The 26,902-nt window shown below is 38.7% G+C and overlaps 1 protein-coding gene and 1 pseudogene across 2 annotated transcripts; one reads left to right on the top strand and one right to left on the bottom strand.

The window, feature by feature from the left end:
- Positions 1–693: 693 nt before the first annotated feature.
- On the top strand, positions 694–1,979 carry LOC149816129 (prohibitin-3, mitochondrial pseudogene; annotated as a pseudogene).
- A 6,191-nt stretch (positions 1,980–8,170) lies between these two features.
- LOC149816128 (uncharacterized) lies at positions 8,171–22,999 on the bottom strand. 2 transcript variants are annotated; one of them, XM_089986563.1, is made up of 11 exons: positions 22,402–22,999; positions 21,211–21,468; positions 20,843–21,085; positions 20,544–20,693; positions 18,869–20,277; positions 10,094–10,167; positions 9,917–9,998; positions 9,716–9,841; positions 9,497–9,603; positions 8,749–8,906; positions 8,171–8,594 (listed from the first exon to the last, which is right to left on the bottom strand). In XM_089986563.1, the coding sequence occupies exons 1-11, from the start codon at positions 22,840–22,842 to the stop codon at positions 8,352–8,354; spliced, it is 3,291 nt and encodes a 1,096-aa protein (XP_089842689.1). In that variant the 5' UTR covers positions 22,843–22,999; the 3' UTR covers positions 8,171–8,351. The 2 variants fall into 2 exon arrangements, with proteins under 2 accessions (XP_089842689.1, XP_089842690.1); XM_089986564.1 differs by having other exon boundaries at positions 9,716–9,799.
- Between the last annotated feature and the right edge of the window lie 3,903 nt (positions 23,000–26,902).

Below are 26,902 nucleotides of genomic sequence, written 5' to 3'. Positions count from 1 at the left end.
TAAATCTGACCGTTTTATAGAGTGATAAAAAATCAATACGAAGGTACCAGTTTTTTCTGGCTCATAAAATTATATTTTTTAATAAAAAAACATGATATTTTCACTAAATTGAGCATACTAAATACATCCAACGGTTCAGATCTATCATAAAATACTTCAAAACTAGAGAGCAGAATGGGACAAAATATAAAATAAAGCCTATTATGTTCAGTTCTTATATATATATATATAACGCTTGAGCTAGCTCAGGTATTAGGCAAAAGAGATGAGAAAGGTTGTATACCTGAAAAAAATCATAAACCAAAACCCAGCCACCATGTTTCTACAAAAGATACCTACCTATGTTACGAGAACCAACCGGACTCACACGCACAAATAATATTTAATAATTAAAAATTTTATTTTAATAAAAACGTAATTTTTAGCATTAATATATAAAATATAGTTTTTTGTGATTAAAAAACTACCCTTCCTCTTTGTTCTCATGATTAACGCGTCCTCGTGTCTGTGTAATAGACCACGACGCCCCTGTTCGCGTGGAGAAAGAAAAGAGAGAGTGGCATCTCAGTAATATCCAAATCCTCAGTCATAGTTTTCCGTAAAACCAGATCATCATCCCTGTCCTGTCCTGTCCTTATTGGCGTTTCAGTACCGCACTGCCCTTTGTTCTACTTCTCTCTTGCTCACTTTTTAGGGTTCAGGGTTTAACTAACCAGCTGAAGACGAAGAAAGAGAGAGAAGGAAAGATGGGGAGCAGCCAAGCGGCGATGTCGTTCCTGACGAACCTGGCGAGGGCGGCGATTGGCTTGGGCGCGGGGGCGTCGTTGCTGGGGGCGTCGCTCTACACGGTGGACGGCGGCGAGCGGGCGGTGCTTTTCGACCGGTTCCGCGGCGTCCTTGAGGAGACGGTGGGCGAGGGCACCCACTTCCTTGTCCCCTGGCTGCAGAAGCCCTACGTCTTCGACGTCCGCACCCGCCCCCACACCTTCTCTTCGGTCTCCGGCACCAAGGACCTCCAGATGGTCAGCCTCACCCTCCGCGTCCTCACCCGCCCAGAGATCACCCGCCTCCCCTCCATCTTCACCACCCTCGGTCTCGAGTACGACGAGAAGGTCCTCCCCTCCATCGGCAACGAGGTCCTCAAGGCCGTCGTTGCCCAGTTCAACGCCGACCAGCTCCTCACGGACCGCCCCCACGTTTCGGCCCTCGTCCGCGACGGCCTCACCCGCCGGGCCGCCGACTTCGGCATCGTCCTCGACGACGTCGCCATCACCCACCTCTCCTACGGCGCCGAGTTCTCCAGGGCAGTCGAGCAGAAGCAGGTCGCCCAGCAGGAGGCCGAGCGCTCCAGGTTCGTCGTCGCCAAGGCCGAGCAGGAGCGCCGTGCCGCAGTCATCCGCGCCGAGGGCGAGAGCGAGGCCGCCAGGCTCATCTCCGACGCCACGGCAGCCGCCGGGATGGGCCTCATTGAGCTCCGGAGGATCGAGGCGTCCAGGGAGGTGGCGGCCACGCTGGCCAAGTCGCCTAACGTCGCTTACCTCCCCGGCGGGAACCGGATGCTGCTGGGGCTCAATTCGGCTGCTGGGATGGGCGGAGGAGCGGGCCGTTGATCCTTTTAGATTCGCACATTTTCCTTCTCTCTTCGTTTTTTGCTCTGTCGCTTTCCCTGATTGCCTTTCTCGGTAACGTTACTGCGAATTGATGGCCATTTTTGAAGTTTCCTTTCCCTATTCTTGTGATGATGGAAAGATGAAGGGCAGGATCAAAATGAAGAATACAAACAAAATTGATGTTTTTATCTCTTCTAATATTTGCTTACAAACTATTGTCAACTACATCGATTCAGCCGCTTTTAATTTCAGTTTTAACTATGGTTTTGTTGCACAGTGAGAGTGAATTCTGTTGATATAGAATGTATGTGTGAGACCATCTGTGAGGCCTTATATTTCGATTTCTTTTGCTAGGTTGTACTGTGAAGTTTTTTTTATTCTGAATTGGATGATATTCTATCTATTCTTTTCATTTGGGTGTTTATTGAATTGATCAATCAACTTAATGACTCGTTCTCCCATGCAGTTTATGTATGTTGGAATCCTGTGTTTGTTTCCTCCCCATACATTCCAATATAATTGAGCTGTTGGTTTTGTGTTATGATAAAGTTTAGGGCATGTTTTGAGATGATGATTGAAGAATCCCAACATTATACAAACTTAGACACTAGTGGTTGTGGCCTGATATTGATAGTAGTTGCTGAAACATAATGCAATCATGAAAAATTGTTCTTCATTTTTCATGAATGAAATGATCATATACTTGCTGATTAGGAAGATCAGCTGATCGAATACTAAGAACACAGGAGGTGTGTTGACACTCTTGATTTATTATTAGCTTATTCATAACGGGACTTGGCAAATACGTGAAACAAAAAGATTCTAGGCCTTCTAGTAACCAGGGTACCCACTTGTTGAACCAGAGAATCTATTTCTTTATATCAATGGCAAAGTGATTATGGGGTTTAGGGAAAAGTTACTATGGATGCTCCCTTGCAAGTCCTCTCTCCTCTTTCTTGAGAAAGCATTAATTTTGCTACTCCCTAATGCTAATCATTTCTTTTATTGCTAATGCCAACTATCAGAGTCATTTCTATGTGGTCTGCAACTTGTATCAATGGCCTCTCAGTGTCATTTTATGGATACGATATGTGGTGCATCTCACCTGAATTTATTATCTTGTACTTATTACTTCATGCCATTCATTCCATTTTGCAAAAGATGGCTATTCTCATGTGCCATCTAAAGTGGTGCTTTAGCCCATATAAACCTTTAATGTGCAAACACCAACTGCTGTGCCTCCTTTACCATCTCTTTGTGCTGTCATGTTAATATGTTAGTAGCTTTGATTTTCATAAATCACATAGAATGATAGAAATAAATCATAAATGGTGAATAGGAGACACTGAAAAACCTAGAAAAGAAAGAAAATTTATTACACATTACTGAAAAGCATGAAGGGAGGTGCATATATAATTCTTATCCCTGCAAAATCTGTCTGATTCATCAATCTATTTTGCTGCTTGAATTTTCGTTAACTTGTTATTGGAGGTAGGGGCCGGGGCCCCTCAAATTCTATGTAGAAGTGCAGAAATAAGATTAAAATAAGTTCTCCAGGATCTAGGTTTTGCTTGAGAAACTACAAATACTAGGTTCATTAAGCATTCTTGGCTTAGGAACACTAGGCCCTAACCTTCTGACTAAATTGAAAAATAGAAGGAAATTCTAAATGAAAATGCTATTTTTCTTCCACTTCACTATATTTTCTATTCAAATTCAGTTCGACCTTGAATAACAATTCAATCTCTAAAATGTAGCTTACCATGTTAGGATTAGTTTTTCTTTTCTTCTTAGATATAAAAACAGTTGTAAATTTCTTCAGTCATTTGATGCTCTTTTAGAACCTTGTTTGATAGACCTGTTGTAGGAGACAAAGGCTGGGGATAAGTTTTACATATAAGCAATCATCGGCCCTTTGCTAGTGCTATGAAAATGCTCTTGATGATTAATATCTCAAAACCTACACATGCCACGACTGAAAGCTTCTTTGACATGCCTTGACTGCTTAGTTGAATCTCGAATGCAATCCAATGTGATTGGTCAGTTGGCTGGTGGACTAGTCAGCTAGTTTGGTTTCCCATTTAAGTTCAGCTTGTGTCTTCAGATATTTGATAAAGTGAAAACCCATGTTTTGTTGCTGAGATCCTTGCCGTTCAACTGCAAAGAAATATTGGCCTAGTGGTTATGTTTTTGTTGTTAACAGAGCATTTGGAAGATGTGGGGTTACCATTTCCTGTGTCAGTAAAAATGGTTCCAGCTATTTTAGTGCCCTAATTACGTAATGAGATGGGAGTGAAGTGGAAGAAATCCTTGAGCATATGTGAATGGCCTCCCAGGTTGACCTTAGGGTGATATATGTCTTAGATGAAAATTTTCTGGTATATACATCTTCACCATATCAAGTACATCCCTTATGAGCTGAACTGATGGCATGCCATTGTGAAAGATTAAGCTTAAATGATATGTTAAAGCATATTGACCATATCGGTTAAACTCTGCAAGGATCAAGAGTTAAAAGTTATGTGAGGCAGATTTTAAGAGAGAGAGAGAGAGAGAGAGAGAGAGAGATGATTCTGCTGCAAAACCTTCAAGTACTTGGTTCTATTTGGTTTTTGCCTTATGAAATTTTATCAATCTTGTGGCTTGTTTTGTTGGTATGACTAGATTGAGCTTGATATCATAAAACCGATTCACTGGAAATTTTCACATTTGAGTAGTAGGTCCTTGTTTAATGACCCTCTAGGGCAGGTCAAAGCATATTCTGAATCAAGCTAACAGTCAGGCGCCTGGTTTGTAAAACCCTTGATATCCCCCCTGCACACACTGGAAAGTACACCCATCTTCAACCTTGCAGCAAGGGACGCTCCCTGTGGGTTTTATTGGAAGGATTCTTGGTGTGCTTAATTTGCTTGACCTGTCAAAATATGTGCTTGTATGTGTTTTGATTGTTTACTTCATGACCATTTGAATATACTACATGGTAAAGTATCAGGAGAAAAATTGAAGGTTGACTGGGGCATTTTACTCGATTGAAAGGAAAATTAAGCATTTTACTCAAGCCTATCTCCCTGTTGCTCATCATCATTTGCTTGATTCTTATCCTCTTCATTCAACAAAAAACATACAGAAGCATTATTTGCACCAGGGATATAATATGCAGTGATGACAATGAATCTTAGCACGTTTCCATCTGCAAAATAACTTTCATTCCGAGTTCTCCCCTGGCTTTTCATCTGCGATCTCAATTGTTTCCTATCCCAGTGGTAGCAAAACAAAGTGCTGGCTGAATCATGTGAATAATAAGGAGAGAATCTGCCAGCTTTGTCAGCCAACAAAAAGATTGAGGTTATCCTTTTTGTTGTTGGTGGCATACTAACTGAGGGAGATTTAGGTTTTGTTTTCTTGGTGGTTAAAACCAATCTCCTGGCTGACGCTGGCTATATAACCACTGATCTCCATCCTTCATATTCTTCAATTTTAATGTAGAATAGTTGATATATATATATATATATATATATATATATATATATATATATATATATAGAGAGAGAGAGAGAGAGAGAGAGAGAGTAGTAGTTGCTTACTGCCTTAAGTGCCTATGTTAGCCTATCACGAGCGAAGTGGAGGATTGCAAGTTGTTTTTTTCAAATCTAACCATGCGGATGCGTTTGGCATGGTCCATTTGCTAGGAAATGACACTTGGATCGTGATTTTTTATTAAAAAAAGATTTTTAAGCCTTGAATATTTATGATATTTATAAAAATTTTACACCGTGGATTTTCAAACCTTATAAAAATCTACTTGTGTGTTGGAATCGAATGATGCATGAGTCCATTCCTATAATTTTGCAAGAGTCCAGTCAGATTAAAAAATTTGTTAAAGAACCCCAGCAGTAGACACGGACCCTACCCTCTCTCTCTCTCTCTCTCTCTATATATATATATATATATATATATATATATATATATATATATATGATAGAAGATCTGTGCTAAATATGGCATGGTGCTAAATGGTATTTTGATCATAAATTTATGAAAATTGTAAGCCGTCGAAACTTTATAAAAACCTATTCATGCATTAGAATCAAATTCTCCAAAAAATGATTCCTATAAAAACAAGCATATAGATTACATTTGTACGGTCATCATTTCAAAAAACACAAGAAATTCAATAAAAATATTTCATTTATCACCATGTCATATTTAGCACAGATAATGTATCTCACACGCATACAAGGAAATGAAAAAATGAGAACAGTGCTAAATAAAATATGCTAATAGATTTTCCATATATTTTTTCAAAATTCTGACACCACAAATGTGTTCAACATGATTGATTTATTAGAAATCAATACTTGGATCATGCATTTCAGATGAAAATATAGTATTTGGAGCTTCAAAATCTTATGAAAATTGTAGGTCACCTTATAAAAATATATCAATGCATGGGAATCAAATTCCTATAAAAGCAAGCATATAAATCACATTTGTATGGTCAAAATAATAAAAAAAACACCAAAAATCTAATAGCATGTTTCATTTGACATTGTACCCATTTTATAGGTTTTCATTTCCTTATATATATCCACACAAAATGGGTACAGTGCTAAATGAAACATATTATTGAATTTTTGGTATTTTTTATGAAATTCTCACCGTACATATGTGATCTGTAGGCTTGTTTTTATAAGAATCACTTCTTTTGAGCATTTGATTTTGATGCATAATTAGGTTTTTATAAGATTTCAAAAATCAACGGCCCAATTTGTAGATCACATCTGTATGGGGTTAGAATCACCAAAAATTTCATTTAGCACAGTGCTCATTTTATAGGTTTTCATTTTCCTATATATATATATATATATATATATATATATATATATATATATATATATATATATATATATATATATATATATGCTAAACCAATTTGGTGTTAAACGGCATGCTAAATGGTTTTTTTGGGTTTCTCTGGTGTTTTTTATGCGGTTCCGGCCCCATAAATGTGTTGGGCATGGTCCACACCTGGATATGAAAAAAAAAATGATGTTTGGAGCTTAAAATTTTACAAAGATTTTTGACCGTTGATTTTTTTAACTTTATAAAAACCCACCGATGTGTTGGAATCAAATGCTTCAAGAGCTGATCCCTCTAAAATAAAGTACATAGATCACATCCGTATGGTCAGAATTTTAAAATAAAATAAAAAAGCCCAAAAAAACCATTTAGCACGTGGTTTACCAAATTGGTTTAGCAAGGACCCATTACTCATATATATAAAGATATCAAGACTTGTGTTACATTTCACTAGCATATATTCATGATTTTGTTTTTGGATAATCCACGAAAAAAAAACCATCACCAGCTGCACATTGCCTGGCCTCTAGTGTTTAAAACCCTTGAGGCCCCCTGCTTGAGTACACCCAGTTTTGATCCTGTGGTAAGGGATGCCACCTGTGGGCTTTGAACTGGTGACGTCCTGTCAACTTGGTGACATTCACAAGTCGACCATACCAGATGAACAAAACCCTTGTGGGCATCCAAGTGCGATATCGACATGGCAAAGAGCTGGATACCAAGGCTACAATTGACTATTGTTCAATTGTAACAGATACGATGACAGCTCGGTTTATTTATTTTTTTCATGAGAAATGGGGAAACCACATCTGGGTTCAAAGACCTAGTCGCACTGGCTATGCCTGCTGTACTTACGGTCGCACTCTCGGTGGTGTAAACCCGTGGCACACCCCTTACTCTCTGAGACTTGCCTTGCTTCTGCGCTAGCAAGGGACATAATGCCCTTGCCTCTTCTTATATGCAAAGGGCTTATGCCTATGGGAATGGAACCCTGACTACCCAGTGGCCAAGGCCTCCTCCCACTACACCAAACCTCTTGGGGCTTGATTGATTCAAATTTGAAACACACAAAATCGACGTAATGTGTACAAACAACGAGGAGGCTCAAGCAACTTTCAGCTATAGCAGTCATCCACAATCCTCGCAGGGAAGTCCAAGAATATTCTACCAACGGGGGCTGGGCTGCGCATGGTTGGTAGGAGCTCAGTGCACGTCTCCTTGTGCTGGGACGTTGCAGGTTCAAAACCCAGTGGTATGTTGAATAATAACTGGTGGAGTCTGCCTAACCCCAGCTAGACTTTCAAAAAAAAAAATCCCAGAATATTCTGAGATTGGTTTCTTAACTGTGAGCATGATCAGTGTACATGAACTCAAGTTTGGGTTCTAGTTCCTCGAGAGGCAAGCTCGCATTCGTTAAAGCTCAAACAACTAAAAACTAATTTCTGCCTGAGAGTTTGCCCAAAGGCCTCCAGCAACACTTCGTAAACGAAGTGGACTCGGCCATCTAACCAGAAGGACGTATCACTTATGTGATTGAGAGTTAAAAAAGTCAAAGATATGCAGGCCAAGTCTGTCAAGTGGCTTACATTTAACTCCACAATTATGCACCTCTCCTTCCCGCTCACAAGCTGATCATTTAGGCTGAAGGATTCAAGTTCACACACACACACACACACACAAAAAAAAAAGCACACAGAAGGTGCACAAATCTGTATTCACTAATCACTAACCAAAGAATATTGTCAGGGACAAGCCCTTTCATATGAAACAACAAAAACAATAAAAAAATCAACCCCAAGGAAGCAGAACGAAAGAAACACAAGGGCATACCTATTCACAAACAATGAATGAACTGAATGCTAGAGTAACAATTTACAAGATCTAAGACAAACATTTTACAGTTAGCGGAGACAAGGTTGTTCCTGCGTACAATGCCTTGAGCACTGCAACGAACTTGAGTAGGGTTTCCTCAGAGAACCACTTGAATCTCCAGGTAAGCAAGGGACCTGTCTCTTTTCTCAGCTCTTCACCCTTCTCAATCTCTCTCGAGAAGCATACCTCTTCAGTCGGAGTAGCACGGTGCAGGATTAAGGTCACACATCTGCTTTCCCTAGGCTCGATTACCTGATATCAGGATCAGCCACTGATTCAGTAAAAGTTTAAGCCAACTCTCGCAGACTTTGAAGATACCAAATCTTCAGCTACATCAACAAAATAGTCAAAAGAAAATGTTTTCTAAGCAAGCAACTACGAGGAATATTTTTATACTGAAGGATACCAGCTCGGATATGTCGCAGATGGAGCAGCAGGCATCAAGAGAAAAATACGGTCTCGATTCTCCAGGATCACTAAGCGAGCCAAACTGTAGAAGATCCTCCATGCATATAAGGATATAGCCTTCAACCACAAACATGGATCTTGAAATCCACGACTCTCCTGTCAAACAATTCCAACTTCAGTGGGTGTAAGCTGTAAGGGTAGTAGGAACATAAACATCTCCCTACAAACATCAGGTAACCTATTCATGGAGCAAACAGTTGGGTATAATGAAGGAAATCTTTGGTGTTACATTTTAAAGAAGGTAATATATGGTTTGAAATAGGCTTAATATGTTCGTCTGAATCCTTGTTATAGTATTATCACAATACCACGCACATAAAGTGAAACAGATGCCTGAACTTTTGAACACAAATGACAAATAATGAACTATGTTCATAAATGTCACCACAATAGATCTCCCCAGTTGAACAATAATTGTATTAAGCATCAACTAAATAATGAAGGGGAACTTATTTCATACACAAAGTTATAGAAGCACTTTTGAAGCGTTGTATAAACTAAAAATCATTTTTGCAATAAATCAAGTTTCTCTTTTGCATGCACCTAGAATGTCTTAAGAGCTGTGAAAATAATTTTGACGAAAAGTAACCATTTCCATACATTTCAATGTTGATACTGTGGAGATCAGCAACAGCATCACAAAATTATATGAAAATTTCCAGTGGTTTGAGGCAGTAAAACCACACCTTTGCCATGTTCATGCCAAAACAGAAACATGGAATAGAGAATTATGCTCATTCTCAAACCTCCACAAATGTCAACATCAAACAAGTTCACCTGGACCTCTTCCCAACTGCCAATTGAAAGCAATATGCATCAGCCTAATCCATGAAAAAGAAAGGAAAAACAATAAATACTCGATGATTAGACACTGTAGTGGTATAGGAACATTAAAGAAAAGATACCTTCTCAAGCAATACCCATCAACTGTAGCATCAAACTCACAGCCTAGCAATAGGCCCAGCAATGCCCTTGATTTCTCAACAGTCCTTGTCATAAACAAGTACGTTTCATCACTTAAAATGTGCACTCTACACAAGATATTTTAATTAATATGGGAGCAACTAATTCTTCCTGCCTAAACCAAAAGTTTTGAATATATTGACCTGAAAACCAGCAATCCAATTCCAACAACAACGTCCTTGATGTCTTCCAACCTATGACTTGCCGCTACTTCTAAAGTTACTCCTACAAATGGAATAGTGTATAATCATGTAGCCAACAGTCTAATGCAGCATCTAAATAAAACATACAAATGAAGCAAGAAAACACGATTTCCTAACCTGGCCCTCGATCTGCTGCAGATATAAGGAGAAAATAGAGCTTATTTTCACTGCTCAACACTATAGCTACCTCACTGAAAATATAGTAGAACAGACAATTTTTAATCAGAAAACTTCATGTAAACCATAGTCTGAAAGAACATCAGAGACTCAAATCACGTAATGATACAGTTCTAACACACTGCAGAAAAAAATAAAGAAGCCAGAAATGAATAATTAGTAAGTCTAAGTTGATATCTTACAGATAGATTGCAGCGTTACCTATAGGAATAGCATGAAAGTATGAAACCTGAATAGGAGGGGTGTTCCTTTGCACGACCTTTTTTAAAGATTGGGCATATAATGAACAGGAAAAAACCCAGTCTTATGGGCATCTACAAGTCATCAGAAAGATGACATAATATCAAAAGGAGATAATAATTGACGAGGTGCCCATAGATTGGATCAAGCCATAGGGCTTGACAAGAAACCGTTTGTCCATGAACAAGACAAAGGTAGTGTTAATGAGACCTCAAATTCCAATGTTCCAGCCTTCATTATACCAACAAGCAGGTCTCATCCCCCAATGCACAGAGTCACCTCTCTCTCTCTCTCTCTCTCTCTCTCTCTATATATATATATATATATATATATATAGAGAGAGAGAGAGAGAGAGAGAGAGAGAGAACCGAACATATTAGGCCCACTTTTCTCGTTCTGCCCCGTTAGGCCCCATAGTTTGAAGTGTTTTATGATAGATCTGAAGCGTTAGATGTGTTTATCATGCTCAATTTAGTGGAAATCGACTCTTGGATCATGTTTTTTTGATGAAAAAACATATTTTTATGAGCTGGGAAAATTGATGCATTCATAGCCATTGATTTTGGATCACCGGAAAAACCCTTGTATACAGGTCAGATTCTAGTGTTCCAAAAGCCGGTTCCCACTAAAAAAAACCTATAGATCACATCTATGGTGTTAGATGTGAAAAAAAATGCCAAAAAAATATGTTTTTTGAAGGGGCCTAACGGGGCAGAACCAGAAAAGGGGCAGCACTAGTGCATTATATATGGAATCAAAGAACACCAAGAATACAAGGAGCCACAATAGGCAAATACAAGAGAGTCACAATATCACAATAGCCTCTAAGGGCAAAGTACAATAGTCACAAAAGGGTACACACTCACAAGAGCACAATGTAAACAATATTAATTTCTATTAAGTAAAATGCTTAAGAAAAACATGAAATACAAAGGCGGGGACAACCCTTATATATACACCAAAAGGGAGAGAAAAAGGGGCCCAACTAACCGCTAACTAGCTATTGGACCAGCCTAACGGCTAGAAAAGGATGGACAAAAATACCCTTGATGACATTTTTGTCCAATACAAATAAAATACAAATAAAAATAAAAATAAAAAACAAAAACAAAAACAAAAACAAAGAATACATATATGACTAGGGATGGCAGTGGACCGGGGGAAAGCGCGGCCCCGCCCCGCCCCATTTGGACCGAGGATGAAGGGTATGACACGAGGATGGAGGCGGGGACGAAGGTTAAAATCCATCCCCGTCCGGGGGTGGAGGCGAGGATGGACGTGCACTTTTCCCCGCCCCGCCCCATCCCCGCCACGATCCCCGCCTCATCCCCGCCCCGGCCACTTTTCACCGCAATATCCCCGCCCCGCCCCGCCTCATCCCCGTTTGAACCGGGGATGGAGGACATGAAACGGGGATGGAGGATAAAATCCATTCCCAGCGGGGGATGGAGGCGGGGGTGGAGGATAAAATCTTGAGGCAGGGCGGGGGTGGAGACCTTGTCCCCCGCCCCGCCCCGCCCCGCCCCACTGCCATCCCTATATATGACCTAAAATGCATTTATGTTTTCATTACACAAGTACAAAATTACATATGCTTTCACAAAATATATTAATATATATAACCAGAATATACAAATATATAATTGTACACACACAAATACATTATATATATATTCAGCTATTCATAACATATTCAGTATAATCAACAAAATATGCTTTCAACCTTTCCCAGAAGCACAAAAACACATACATATATAAATAACATATTACATAATTCATAATACTAAACATGCTTTCAGGCTTTTATAGAAAAATTTATCAGAAACAAAGTAACAGACACATATATAAAAAACATAATCAATTAAAATTAACTGTTCATGCCTTCAATGTTTCACAACAAAAATCTCAAAATCAAAGTAACACACACACTGTGAAAATCTCTATAAAAAGAGATTCTGTGTAACACCACAATACAAGAAATACAAAGAGTGCACAAAGGCACAAAGGAGAACACTCACAAGTGCACGAAGGCACGGATACACATGCACAAAAGCATGAAACAAAATGAACTTCAATTCATAAGTTCCCAAGAGGGGCTTTACAAAAGCATTGTTATTGCATATGCACTCACAAAAAAGGATGTGTTTACAAGGGCCACTAAGGCCTATTTATAATGCAAAAAGAAGCCACAGGGTGCAGCTCAATATGACAGTTGGAGCTGCACCCAACGGTCACATTTGTGACGGTTGGGGCAGCTCCAACAGCTATATGGAGTTGTCCCTTTCACAACAGTCAAAAAGAAAAAAAGTGTAAAAAGAAAAGGTGTAAAAGGCAAAAGTAAATAAAAAAAAGAAAAAGTAAAAATGTTAGCCCATTAGGGTGGCTGACGCCTATTGAGTAAAAGGACTGAAATACCCCTGATGGGTATTTCAGTTACAGTTAAAAGAGACATAATATTTTAATACTCCCCTTCAAACTTAGGGTGTCACAACCGAAAGTTTACCAAAAAGGAAGTTAAATCTTGGAGAACACAACGCCTTGGTGAAGAAGTCTGCCAGTTGATATTCTGATGTAACATAAGGAAGGTCAATGGTTTAGTGGCAGTCCGCTCATGAAATGTGTGATTTTTGGCAATGTAGATTGCACTTTTATTATCACAACATAATTTTGTGGGCCCTTGAACTTGAATATTCATATCTTCCAATAAGTTGCGAATCCAAACAATCTCCATGGTAGTAGATGCCATGACGCTATACTCAGATTCGGTGGATGAAAGCGATATTTTTTGCTGCTTCTTGCATCTCCAAGAGATTAATGATTCACCTAAAAAAAATACAGAAACCACTAGTGGAGTGACGGTTATTTGTGTCACCGCCCCAATCAGAGTTAGTATAAGCAATTAAACTTAATTCAGACGTAGAAGATAGAAATACTCCCTTGTTTACTGTACCCTTTATGTATCTGATGATGCGAAGGATGACGCTCATATGGACTGTAGTAGGTGCATGTTGAAATTGACTAGCAACATGTACTGCATGAGAAATATCAGGCCTGATAATGCTGAGATACGTTAGGGATCCAACCAGTTGCCGGTAAGGTGTGGGATCTTTTAGGAGAATCCCATCATCAGTCTTCATCTTTGAACCTACTATTTCAGGAGTTTCGCAGACCTTGTCATCTGTGATTCCTGATCTATCAAGAATCTCACAAGTAAGTTTAGTTTGAGACAGAAAATAGCCTCTCTGAGAATAGGCAACCTCAATTCCTAAAAAATATGTCAGAAATCCTAAGTCTGACATTTCAAATCTTGAAGTCAAAATAGATTTAATGCTCTTGATTCCTTTTATATCATCACATGTTATTAACATATCATCAACATATAACAATAATATAACAATTCCTGCATCAGATTTCTTAACAAACAATGCAGTGTCAGTATAGCATGAAGTGAAACCATTTTCAGTCATTACATTGTTAAACCTATCGTGCCAAGCCTTGTGTGCTTGTTTCAGTCCATAAAGAGATTTACGAAGACGAAGAACTTTATTTTTAGGGATTTCATATCAGGTGGAGCATTCATGTAAACTTCTTTATTAAGATTTCCATTTAAAAAAGCATTTTTGACATCAATTTGGTAAATATTCTATTTTCGAATTGAAGCAATGGTGATAAGACATCTGACAGTAACCATACGAGCTACTGGAGCAAATGTCTCTTCATAGTCAATCTCATATTCTTGAGTGTACCCTTTAGCTACAAGACGAGCCTTATACCTTTCAAGAGAACCATCACTCTTAGTCTTGACCTTGAACACCCATCGACATCCTATAGTTTTCTTGCCATTGGGGAGAGATTGAAATTCCCAAGTGTTACCTTTCTTAAGAGCTTTGAGTTCACTCTCCATGGCTTTTCTCCATTCAGTACATTGTTTGGCTTCTTCAAATTTTTTTTGTTCAAAATAAGAGTGAATGACACTCAAACAAGCTCGATATTTAGGAGAGAGAATCAAAAGATACGAATCTAGAGGGAGTCCTTCTAGTTCTTTCAGTTCTCCTAGGATGAGAATCATGAGTGGAAATAGTCTCACTAGGTTCACTATATAGTTCAATAGCACTCCTAAAGGTGCTTCTATCTCTATGAGAATAAGTGATGGGTTCTCTAGATACATTTTCTTCTTGAGGGGTAGAAGGGTTAGAGTTATTGTTTATCTCAACCATTTCATTTTCACTATTACATGTTGATTCATCATCACTAGAGATATCATCATCCTTAGATAAAAGGTCAAAAAGAAAGGAGTAATCGGCATTTTCTAAATGAGATTCATTTTTTTCAAAACCACTATCATTTTCCAAAAAAGTTACATTCCTTGAAACATATAATTTATCATTCTTAGAGTCATAACATCGAAATCCTTTTTGAGTTTCCGAATAGCCAAGGAAAGCACAAGGAATGGCTTTTGGTGAGAGTTTATCATTTTTATCGGTACGAACAAAGCACTTACAACAAAAAACTCTCAATCTATTATAATCAGGTTCTTTTTCATATAGAATCTCAAAGGGAGAAATTTTATCTAAATTTTTTAATGGAAGTCGGTTGATAAGATAGACGGAAGCAAGAACCGCTTCGACCCAAAATTTTTTAGGAATATTTTGGGAAATGAGAAGGGTTCTAGTGGTTTCAATGATATGCCTATGCTTTCTTTCGGCCAAACCATTTTGTTGTGGGGTCTTAGGACACGATCTTTGATGGACAATGCCACAATCCTCAAGATATTTCTTAAACTCATTAGAGAGATATTCACCTCCGAAATCGGTCCTAAATATCTTTAAATTACTATTAAATTGATTTTTGATCATCATATGATATGTTTTAAAACATGAAAAAACTTCATGCTTATGTTTGAGAAAATATATCCAACAATATCGTGAGAAATCATCCACAAAAATCACATAGTAAGCAAAACCACCTTTGGATATGACAGGTGCCGGTCCCCAAACAACCGAGTGAATAATTTCAAAAGGTTTAGTACTAAACATAGTTCTTGGTTTAAAAGGTATACTTCTCATTTTTCCAAGAATACAATCATTACAAGAGAAAGTAGTTTTACAAAGATCTTTAATAAAATGTAGATAAGATAACTTGGTAATGTTGGGATGACCAAGTCGCTTGTGCCAAACATTTATGTCTTTATGTTGGGCCACATTACAAAATGTGTTTTTAGGAATTTGAAGAAAGTCCACATAGTACAAGTCTCCTTTCCTAGAGCCTTCTCCAATCAATCTCCCGGACCGGTGATCCTGTATTAAACATTTATTAGATGAGAATTGAATGTTACACCCAAGGTCCGTGAGTTGAGAAACGGAAAGCAAGTTTAAATTTAATTTTGGTATAAGTCTAATTTTTGGAATAAAGAAGTTTTCGGTTTTAAAATTTCAAATTCTCTTAATTTTGAGAGAAGTATCATCCGCGGTCGAAACAAAAGAAAGTGACACATTTTTATAATACTCGGAAAGAGATGAAATGTTTGGGGTCATATGAAAGGATGCACCCGAATCTAAGAGCCAAGAAGTTTTACCTGGAGGAGAAAAGGTGGATATGGCGATGCCGGAAATAGCTCCCTTTAGAAGAGGTTGAAGAGCCTCCACAATTTGATTGAGAGATAGAGCTTCTTTTAAAGATTCATCTTTGAATGATTGAGATGTAGTTGCCATTGCTAAAAGTTTCTTCCATTTTGGGCAAACCGGTTTGATATGACCCAGTTCTTTGCAAAAGTGACACAAGATTTTGCTATAATCTCTTCTTCCTCCTTGATTACCTTGATTTTGATTCTTAAAATGAGGAGGTCTATATGTTCTTAAATTGTTACCGGGTCTAGAAACAACATTAACACCATCACATTCTTCTTGATTTGTGGACATTGCAAGCACACTAGGATTTTGCTTGCTAATGCTCATACGGGTTTCATCTCCACTTAATTTAGTTAAGACATCTTCAAGAAAGGGAGAGGTAAAAGAGGATAGGAGAGAAGATCTTATTTGCTCAAACTCGGGCCTTAGCCCATTCAAAAAATTGAAGAATCGGTCTTCTTCTAATTGCTTATGACGAAGCTCTATGGCTTCTCCACTCCACTTTGGTTCAAGCATGGCAAGCTCATCCCAAATGAAAGAGAGTTCCACAAAATACTCTCTTATAGACATATCACCTTGAACAAGAGTTAACGCTCTCTTTTGAAGATAATACTTATGGGACAAGTCCCTAGAAGTATACATCTTCTCAAGATACTCCAACGCTTGAGAAGCCTTTTTAAACTTTATAATGTTGACATTAATCCTTGTTTCAACGGAAGAGAAAATCCAAGACAAGATCTTGAAATTCTTCATTTCCCATTTATGTTTCCTACTATATTCCTCAAAAGCATTAGTTCTTTCATCTCCCTCAAGGATTTTGATTTCTCCTTCTTTAACCAAAGTAATTTTAGGCTCTGGTTCCGAAATCGAGCCTTGAATGTAACCCCAAAGCCCTTTCCCTTTGATGTGAGCTTCCATATTTCCGGCCCACACGTGATAATTTGAGCCATTTAGCTTAAAACCAAAAGAAAAATGAGAGTCTTTCTCACCCATTAGAGAGGAAAGAAGAAAGAAAAGAATACGTACCACAATAAGATTTTAAATCTTTCTTATTGTAGTAATCTTCTAAAATATTGAATGAAGAAGAGTCTCTACTCCAATCACAAAAAAGTTGAAGGCACGTTTTTCGAGGCACTTGATATTGAGAAGAATCACACCAATTTCTTTCTCCAAACAACCTTGCTCTGATACCATGTGAAAATCTCTATAAAAAGAGATTCTGTATAACACCACAATACAAGAAATACAAAGAGTGCACAAAGGCATAAAGGAGAACACTCACAAGTGCACGAAGGCACGGATACACATGCACAAAAGCATGAAACAAAATGAACTTCAATTCATAAGTTCCCAAGAGGGGCTTTACAAAAGCATTGTTACTGCATATGCACTCACAAAAAAGGATGTGTTTACAAGGGCCACTAAGGCCTATTTATAATGCAAAAAGAAGCCACAGAGTGCAGCTCAATATGACAGTTGGAACTGCACCCAACGGAGGGGCTTTACAAAAGCATTGTTACTGCATATGCACTCACAAAAAAGGATGTGTTTACAAGGGCCACTAAGGCCTATTTATAATGCAAAAAGAAGCCACAGGGTGCAGCTCAATATGACAGTTGGAGCTGCACCCAACGGTCACATTTGTGACCGTTGGGTGCAGTTCCAACAGCTATATGGAGCTGTCCCTTTCACAACAGTCAAAAAGAAAAAAAGTGTAAAAAGAAAAGGTGTAAAAGGCAAAAGTAAATAAAAAAAGAAAAAGTAAAAATGTTAGCCCATTAGGGTGGCTGACGCCTATTGAGTAAAAGGACTAAAATACCCCTGATGGGTATTTCAATTTACAGTTAAAAGAGACATAATATTTTAACACACACATATATATATAAATATAATAACTAAGCATGTTTTCATGATTTCACATAACAGACCACACAAACACACACATATATAATTATATATACAAAAAATAACAAAATATATATAAGAATAATAAATAACTAAGCTGCCCTCATGCCTAGGCAGAGGCAGCTTAATCGCCGACTACGCGCTTTAGTCAGTGCCTAGTCGGCAAAATTGGTACCTTTTAAGGTACCTCTTAAGAATTGCAAAGCCTAGGTGTTTTACTTGCGCCTAGACCGACTAGGCGGACTAGTTGGTGCCTAGTCGAGGCTTTTGACTATATAGGCCACAATAGGCAAATACAAAAGCTCACAAATACAAGAGAGTCACAATATCACAATAGCCTCTAAGAGAAAAGCACAATAGCCACAAAAGGGCACACGCTCACAAGAGCACAATGTAAAAAATAATTTTTATTAAATAAAATGCTTAAGAAAAGCATGAAATACAAAGGGGCGAACAACCCACTATATATAAACCAAAAGGGAGAGAGAAAGGGGCTCAACTAGCCATTGGGTTAGTCCAACAGCTAGTTGAGCTAGTCATTGACCAGCCCAACGGCTAGAAAAAGATGGACAAAAATGCCCTTGATGACATTTTTGTCCAATGCAAATAAAATGCAAAAAAGAAATGAAAACAAAAATGAAAATTACATATATGACCTAAAATACATTCTAAAAAGGAAAATAATGAACAATATATATATATATATATATATATATATATATATATATATATATATATATATATATATATATATATATATATTCTGGACACACTATTTTTTTTTCTTCTCATTTTAGAGTGTCAAGTTGGATTTGGTGCATGGATGAAGCGATGGTTTAGAACGATAGGGGAAGTCAATCATTCAAGGAAAAAATAACAAATTCGCGACTAGCTGAAAACAAACAACTAAAAAATACGAGTCACAAAAGACAGAGTAGGGCACCTTTCAGCAGAGCATTGGTCACAGAATCGTACACAAGAACAGAACACATAGTCATTGCAAATCTCAGAGATTTCATGATCTGCAACATTCAAATTGAAGTAACTCCTTATGAATTCATCCGAGCTACTGTATTCACATACAGATAAATGTCCAAGTTCGTTCATCCAGGCATGCTTCTGGTCAATGTCTTCACAGGACTTGAAATGACCATTCCATCTAGAAATAGGCCGCAGGATATAATCCTTCTGTACGTCAATAGCAGCACCTGTAACACCATTTAACTTCGGTGACAGAAGTTTACTGTTCCCTCCTTGTGGAGCATCCTCAGAGAGTGAAACAACTCTTCTTTTCGGCACCCTCTTGTTTTTTATTTTCTCGAAATACTCTGCATCTTGGTTTTGATTACCACCACCTGCATCTGCCAGAATATCATCTGTACAGGATGGGTTGGCATGGCCAAGTTTTAGGACTTTCACGATACTGAACGTACGCTCAGGATAAGAACATTCTTGTAGTTTGCTGTTACATCCTCGGTAGTAGGACTCATCAAAGAATTCATCACTGGAAGGTTCAGTCATATTCCTCTTCAGAGTTTCACCATCTTTAACCTGGTTAGAACTGGGAGACAAACTGTCGTCTATGCACCAAACGCTGTCACTGGTAGTGGTGTCACTATCTGCTGATACTGCAGAATAAGACCCAGCTGATAGTTGCATAAATTCTTCCTCTAAATTTTGACGCCGATGCAATATGGCTTCTTGGTAATGAGGAGGTGACACAGGAATAATAGAGGAAGATCGCAACACCATTATCTCATGAATAGCTGTCAATGACAAGACACTTTCTTGTCTGTCACTCCCATCACCTTTGAATGCAACCAGTGAATTATCAGGATGCATGGGACTACTTGCTGAATTTATGCCATACTGCTTAATATTTAAAGAGCCAGTGGTGACTTCATCTTCATAATGAGAATACTGGTGATTTATGCATCCAGGAGTATCAGGTAATAAAACATCTGAATCTAGGATAATGGAATCTCCTGAATCTCGTAAAGAATCCAAATCATACCTTGAGTTTTCCCCTCGTTGCTTATACTTATTCCCAGTTTTCATGTACTTCTCCTCCCTACAAACCAATCTTGAGCTCTTACTGTACTCCAACAGGTCTTCTATAGTCTGGTCCACAGAATCTCTACTCCCTTGCAATGAATGAACTGATTTCTCTTTCTTCATGACCTCAGCCTTATTCATCAAACCTGAAGCTTTTGATCCACCCTCAGAGTTACCTACCTCATATCTTTTATGACCCTCACTATCACATGGTTCTGACTCCTGATCAACAGTCTCTGAACCTGAAACTTGCACCTGCCCCGCATCTTCAATACACGCAACACGTGATAGCCTTTTCTAAGAAAACATAAAAGCAAACATACAAACAAACCCTCAAACACGGGCAAAAAAAAATATGAAACCTAAGAAAAACACGAAGATAAGCAAAGCATGGCTATTTATTTCTATTTGCAGAGAAAGAAATAACCAACAAATACTTTACGAGTTGTGTTCACATGCGTGTGCGCATGCTCCTATATGTGTCTGTGTGTGGGTGTGCATGTGCATGTTTTAGGCAAAAGGAATGAAAAAAAATTATCATCTATGAGAAATAAATTGTGTACCTTTTTTACTACAGAATTATCATCTTGTTCAGCTTCCGCTATTGCAGGAGAATAAAATCCATATCCACCAGGTTTTTTCAGCCTGCGAGAGCGAATTGTCTGCATCTTCCAGAAATCTCTTTTGCCGATTCCTCTTTGATCTAGTTTTAACTAGATTATGCATAAAAGAAATGAAACATGAACAGGACTGAAACTAACAGTATGGCTATCTACCCAATTATGCCACTGAAAGATGGCAAAGCAAATGCTGTTGGTAACAATAACATAGAACAATAGAATTTGCAGAGAACATAACTTACTCGCTCAGGATTTCTAAAATAGCTAAAAGTTTGGGCTCGATACCAACGTGCGTAGCAGATGGGATTGCCTTCCAACAACAGGTCTTGAAGAGACGGTAGGGTTCCAAGAAGCTCGACCTCTGAAAAGTTTGAAATGATATTGTACGAAAGATCAAGCCCCTCTAATGTCTTCAAATTCTCGATACCATGCAAACTTGTCAATGCATTGTTCCTAAGAACAAGCTTAACAATGGGGCATGCCACCTAAAATAGAATGTGAGTCCCTTGCAATCAATTTAAGCTCTCAATTCCTCCAATTTAATACAAAGAAAAACAAACTGGGCAACAAGAGGAAGAAGTTGAAGAAGGGAGCTTCTAATGAAGATTACCTCAAGGAGTGAAGCAATCGTCCTCAATTGATTGAACCCGAGATCCAGATACCTCAAATTCTTACAGGTGCCAAGATTATTCACTTTTGCAAATTGATTCCTACTCAAATCGAGTGTATCCACCACTGGAAGCAAATGCAAGGACTCATCCATGAGAACAAGACCGTTACAAGCACAGGAGACAAATGATAACCGATTCCAGGGAGGACATTTCCGAATTTCAGCAATCCTATCTGCAAATACATGCCTAAGAGCATCCTTTGGAAAAACAAAAAAAAGGAAGAAAAATAAAAAATAAATCGTCATTAAGTACTGACACCATTGAGCTCTTTGATATTGCTCAAATACAGAAAAAAAAATGCAATCAAACAATCATGTAATCATACAGCAAATAAAAATCAGAAACCAGAGATACTACTCTTTTTCCCTCAAACGGTGATTAAAACAAAACCAAAGTCGATAGGAAACTCAAAATTCTCAGAGATGAACGCAACAAGGTACAAACGAGATCCCGATTCTCCAAAATAAACATCTTTTCCTCCATTCAATCAACAGAATGAAAGAAAACATTATACTCAAAGCCAAGATTTCAAACAAAAAAAGGAAACACTATACTTATCGAGAAAATCAAAATGGAATTCACCATACGATTCTTTTTTCACTCTAAAGAGAAGCAAAATATACTAAACGAAACAGGGAAAGATCTGGAAACCTTTTCATTTAATATAAAAACCAGAAACTAAAAATTTACCAGGAAATTAAGTCATTCTAGTTCCAGATCGAACGAAACCTCTTTTTTCCCTCAATCAAAATCGAATTCTCGCATGCAACTTAACTCTCCCGTTTTCCATCAATTAAGATCAAATTTTTGCATGCAATTCCCATCAATTAAGATCAAATTCTCCAATGCAACTTAACTCTCCTGTTTTCCATCAATTAAGATAAAAAAATTCATGCAACTTAACTCTTTTTTCCCATCAATTAAGATAAAAAAAATTCATGCAACTTAACTCTTGTTTTTCATCAATTAAGATCAAATTCTTGCATTCAACTTAACGCTCTTTTTTTCCATCAATTAAGGTCAAATTCTTGGATGTGACTTAACTCTCTGAATAATGCAAAAGGAAAAAGAAGGAAATTAAACGAAGACGAAGGAGGAGGAGTGAGAAAGAGATCGGAGAATCAATCTACCGTGGAGTTGTGACAGACGATCTTCTCCAGGGTAGGGCGGAGCTCGAGGAGGCCGCGGGCGGCGGTGGTAGAGAGATCGCAGCCGCGGAGCTCGAGAACCCTAAGCCGGCCGAAGGGGAGGAGGGAGAGAGGGGTTGGGTCCCTGGCGGGGGTAGGGAGCACGGAGACGACCCTGAGTGAGGTGATGAGGCGGAGGATCCGGCGGAGATGCTCGAGGGCGCGGTGGTCGCCAAGATCAGCGACGTAGGCGCGGAGGTAGTCGACGGGGGCGGCGGCGAGCAGGCCCTCCAGCTCCGCCAGGGCCTCGATCCGCGACTGCACGTAGCGGAGCCCCGAAGGGTTGAGCTTCAGCACCAGGCTACCGTCCAGGAGCGACCCCGCCTGCCTCTCCACGAACCGCACCAGCGACTCCAGGTACCGATCCCCCGTCACGATCGCCATCCCCCTCCCCCCCAATGCCTCGCCGGAGCGAGAAGCAATCTCTGTTAGGGTTTCACTTCAACCGATCGACTCATCGACCCAACGTACGCTAAGCCTTCCTCCCTCTCTGTCTCTATCTCTCTGCTGATCATGGGCGCGTGGTGCTTCCTTTTGGTTTATATGAAGACGAAGAGAACCACCGCCATGAACTGCCGCATGTCCAGCTATAAGTGGGGCACTGGCATGAATGTGGGGTCCCACTCTCACCTTTTGACGACCCGGATTTTTATCTTGATGGGTTGTGGTTCTCAAGATCCTCGGGTCTGGGTCTGGGTCTGGGTCTGTGTGGGTGGGGTATCATTCAGGCATGTGATTTACTCTGATCTAACAATGCAAATAGATTGGAATCATCGGATCATGCATTTTAAACAGGGATAGCATTAGCTACTAAGCAACCCCTAGTTATAAATCAGAGGGGAAGGTTGTTTACATCAAATCTGATCTCATGGATGCCTTCAACAAGGTCAAAATACTAGGGATCTACCGTTAGATCATAGTTTTTTTTTTTTACGTACAATTATGTTTTCTTTGGGTTTGAAATTTTGGTTCATTGTAGGCTGTTGATTTTTTAACCTTGTAATATCTGACATATACATCAGAAAAACATAATTCAAAGGTAGGTTTCTACTGAATCACGTTTGGAGCTGGGTCATATGTATAAAAAACTAAAAAAAATTACATTTTTTACTATAAGTTCCTTTCCCACGAGGGTAGCAAATACTATTTGTTTTAAACATCCATAAGAGTGAAGCAATGATATATTTTATGAAGTCATTGAAGTGGCATTGGATGGATCTGATTGAATGCAAGAATGTTGTTGTAAGCATCAGGAGATGGGATGGATCAAAAGTTTGTTCGTTATGGATCTAGAACAGTTAATTCTAGAATCATGACTCTAAACTCTTAGGCTCCTTTGTTTTGTTACCAATTAAAAAAAAAGGCTTTACATGGGAATGGGCATGGATTTTTAGAAAATTCTAAGAGATCTGCCCACCTATTACACATAAAAAGTGATAGATGATAAAAAAAATTTTTGGGGCTTTCCTCTTTGATGATTTGATGTTTGTTTCATTTATGGTGAAAAAGATTACATCAAAGGCTGCCAGCTCAGCACTTTTTCAATTAAGTTGCATGCTTTAAAGAGTCGTGACTATCAATTTAAAATCCAAATCCAAGAATAAATTGTTGAATTCGGATCTAAGGTCCGGATGAGTCTGATCCATTTTCAGCCCTACAACTATAGATCCAATTATGGGGCAATGTGTCAGGCACATGACCTGAGACCGTTGGTTGAGTTTAGAAGCACCAACTGGTTATGGACGGTATAATTTTCAACTACCAAACGAGGGATCGGAAAGGCCCCTACCAAAATTATCATCGAAATTATTGGCCTGCTTCAGAGATAGTGGTTGAACGTTTTGGTGAAGGTGCTTACTTACTACGTTCAATAGGAGTCTGCCTAACCCCAGCTTAACCAACTTTGGGGGCAGCTCCGCTTGTTTGGTAGGAGCTGTTAGTGCACGTCACCCTGTGTTGGGACCAGTGTTGTGAGAGGCGTACGCCTCAGTACCTGAAGCGTACGCCTCAGAGGCGAGGCACACGCTCAAGGTACTGAGGCGTTGCTGTGATGCGCCCCTCATCAACCTCCGACCAGTTGTGATCACCGACCACCGGAGTTGCTGTGCTGCAGCTGCTGCTCAGTCTTCTCCGACCACCGGACGACCGGCATATCCCTCGCTTCCGTACCAGCTGGGCGGGTGGTCCTTCTCTTACTGTCTCCCCTCCCACCGCTTCACTTCCATTCCAGTTGTGAGAGGCGTACGCCTCAACGCCTGGCTTCGCCTCATCGCATTTAACAACCTTGGTTGGGACGTTGCCAACCCCAGCTTGCCTTAAAAAAAAAACAGTTGTAACTCCATACTTTTAATAAGCAATCACATTTTATTTTTACATATTTAAAGGGACAACTCCATGGTTTTGATAAGCAATTGCATTTTACTTTTTTTATTTAAAGGGATTATGATTCTTCAAAGTCAGACTAGGGGTTCATACCTTAGGGCTTTCCACATTTAGTCTGATAGAACGTTAAATAATTTTTTGGAAAATAGAAGCTTGAAAAATTCACTAGTTTTTTTTATTGGCAAGCTGGATTTAATCAGACTCCACCAGTTCCACAACATATCATTGGGTTTTGAACTTGCAACGTTCCAACACATGGTGACGTGCACAAACAGCTCCCACCAAACAAGGGTAGCCCCCATTGATAAAAAAAACACTAGTTTTTTTTTTAAGACAATGAACATCAAATCACTAAAAAAACTTTGAAATATATTCCATTCATTCCCTACCCAACCAAGAGTACACCCAGCTTTGACCCTGTGGCAAGGGATGACTCTCATGGATTTTTAACTCATACGTTAGGTTAGTTTGGTAATTTTCATAATATATATTTTTTCAAGAGTGGTCTTTTTAAAGGGCAAATATGGGTGACTAGAATATGTTAACCAGAGTGTCAACTATGCATTTTTGACATTTTTTTTTTTAAATCCAACCCTGTAGACGCATTTGACGTGGTCCATTTTGCTAGGAATTAGCTGTTGGATCATGGATTTTTGATGAAAAAGTGTAATTTTTGGATGCTTAAATCTTTATAAAAATTCTAAACCTTTCAAGCCTTAAAAGATCATCCAAAAGTCTGTATAATATAAAACCAAACATGTAGATCACATTTGTACAGTGAAATGTAAAGAAAAAATAAAAATCCCTTAAAAATCTTGGTTCATACTCAAATTCACATATTTTGGGTTAACGTATTCTAGTGGCCCCGGCAAATATGAGCACTAATATTGAATAAGTTATTGGAGAATAGGTTGTGTAACAGATCCTAATCCACAAGAAAATAGCTCTCCGGGAAGATCTTCTTAAGCCATTTATCTAGCTCTCCAGGCAGACATTTTTAAGCCATTCATCTCCAACACTTTGCATGTACAGTTTTTGTTTATAAAATATTGGCTAATGGCTGTTCAGTTGTAGGGGTGGCAAAACCTGACACGACCTGCCAACCCGACTCTTAGGCGGGTTTGGGTTTGGCTTAAACGGGTTTGTGTCATAAACGGGTCGACCCACCTAACCTGTTTATTAAATGTGTCGGGTTCGTGTTAGGGGTATGCCAACCCGGATGACCCCTTTAATAAACGGGTTAGGCGGACGGGTCAACCCGTTTACCCGAACCCGTCCTGCCAACCAACCCACCCGCTAACCAGCCAACCCATTTACCCGACCCAAACCGTTTATTAAACAGGTTAACCGGGTCATGTCGGGTTACCCGTTTAATAAATGGGTCGGGTTCGTGTTTGCCACAGCCGATCTGTTTAATAAACGGGTCGGGTTCATGTTGAGGTATGCTGACCCGCCGACACGACCTGATTGCCACCCCTATTCAGTTGCTCCTTTCAAACAGGGTGAAAATGGAATAGGTAAGAAAATTTCACATTTTCAAAGAACTATACTAAATTGTTGACTAAAGAGAAAAAAAAAAGAACCACATACATCATGGAGGCTACTATGACTATACAGGGACATACCTCGATGGTCAAATGCGGTAAACGGTAAAACAGTTCACCTGTAAAGGACAATTTGATCCGCCCAATCATATGAGTGTTTTAACATATTTATTATGGGTTTTAACCCCAAACATGGATCTCGGATTGGATTTTAAAACTAAAAAATATTTAAAATTTGAATAATTTGATAAAATAAGAATTGATATATATATATATATATATATATATATATATGTATATACATAAATTATTTAATTAGTGTTATATTAAACCTGATTATGAAAGTTTATCATAAAAATATCAAACCCTAAAATCAAATTATCAAACATTATTAAATCTTAAAACCTTGAAATGAAAGAAAATAAATCATAAATAAACCAAAAAATCTTAAACTATAAGAAAAATAAACCATAAAATTAAATAAAAAAGGCCTAATAAAAAAACAACCATAATCAAAT

Source organism: Nuphar pumila, chromosome 14, assembly GCF_984573655.1.
Source record: "Nuphar pumila chromosome 14, dmNupPumi1.hap1.1, whole genome shotgun sequence".
In the NCBI taxonomy this organism is placed as follows: Eukaryota; Viridiplantae; Streptophyta; class Magnoliopsida; order Nymphaeales; family Nymphaeaceae; genus Nuphar; species Nuphar pumila.
The sequence above is the reverse complement of the archived record's forward strand: the minus strand, read 5'-3'. Positions and strand labels throughout refer to the sequence as shown.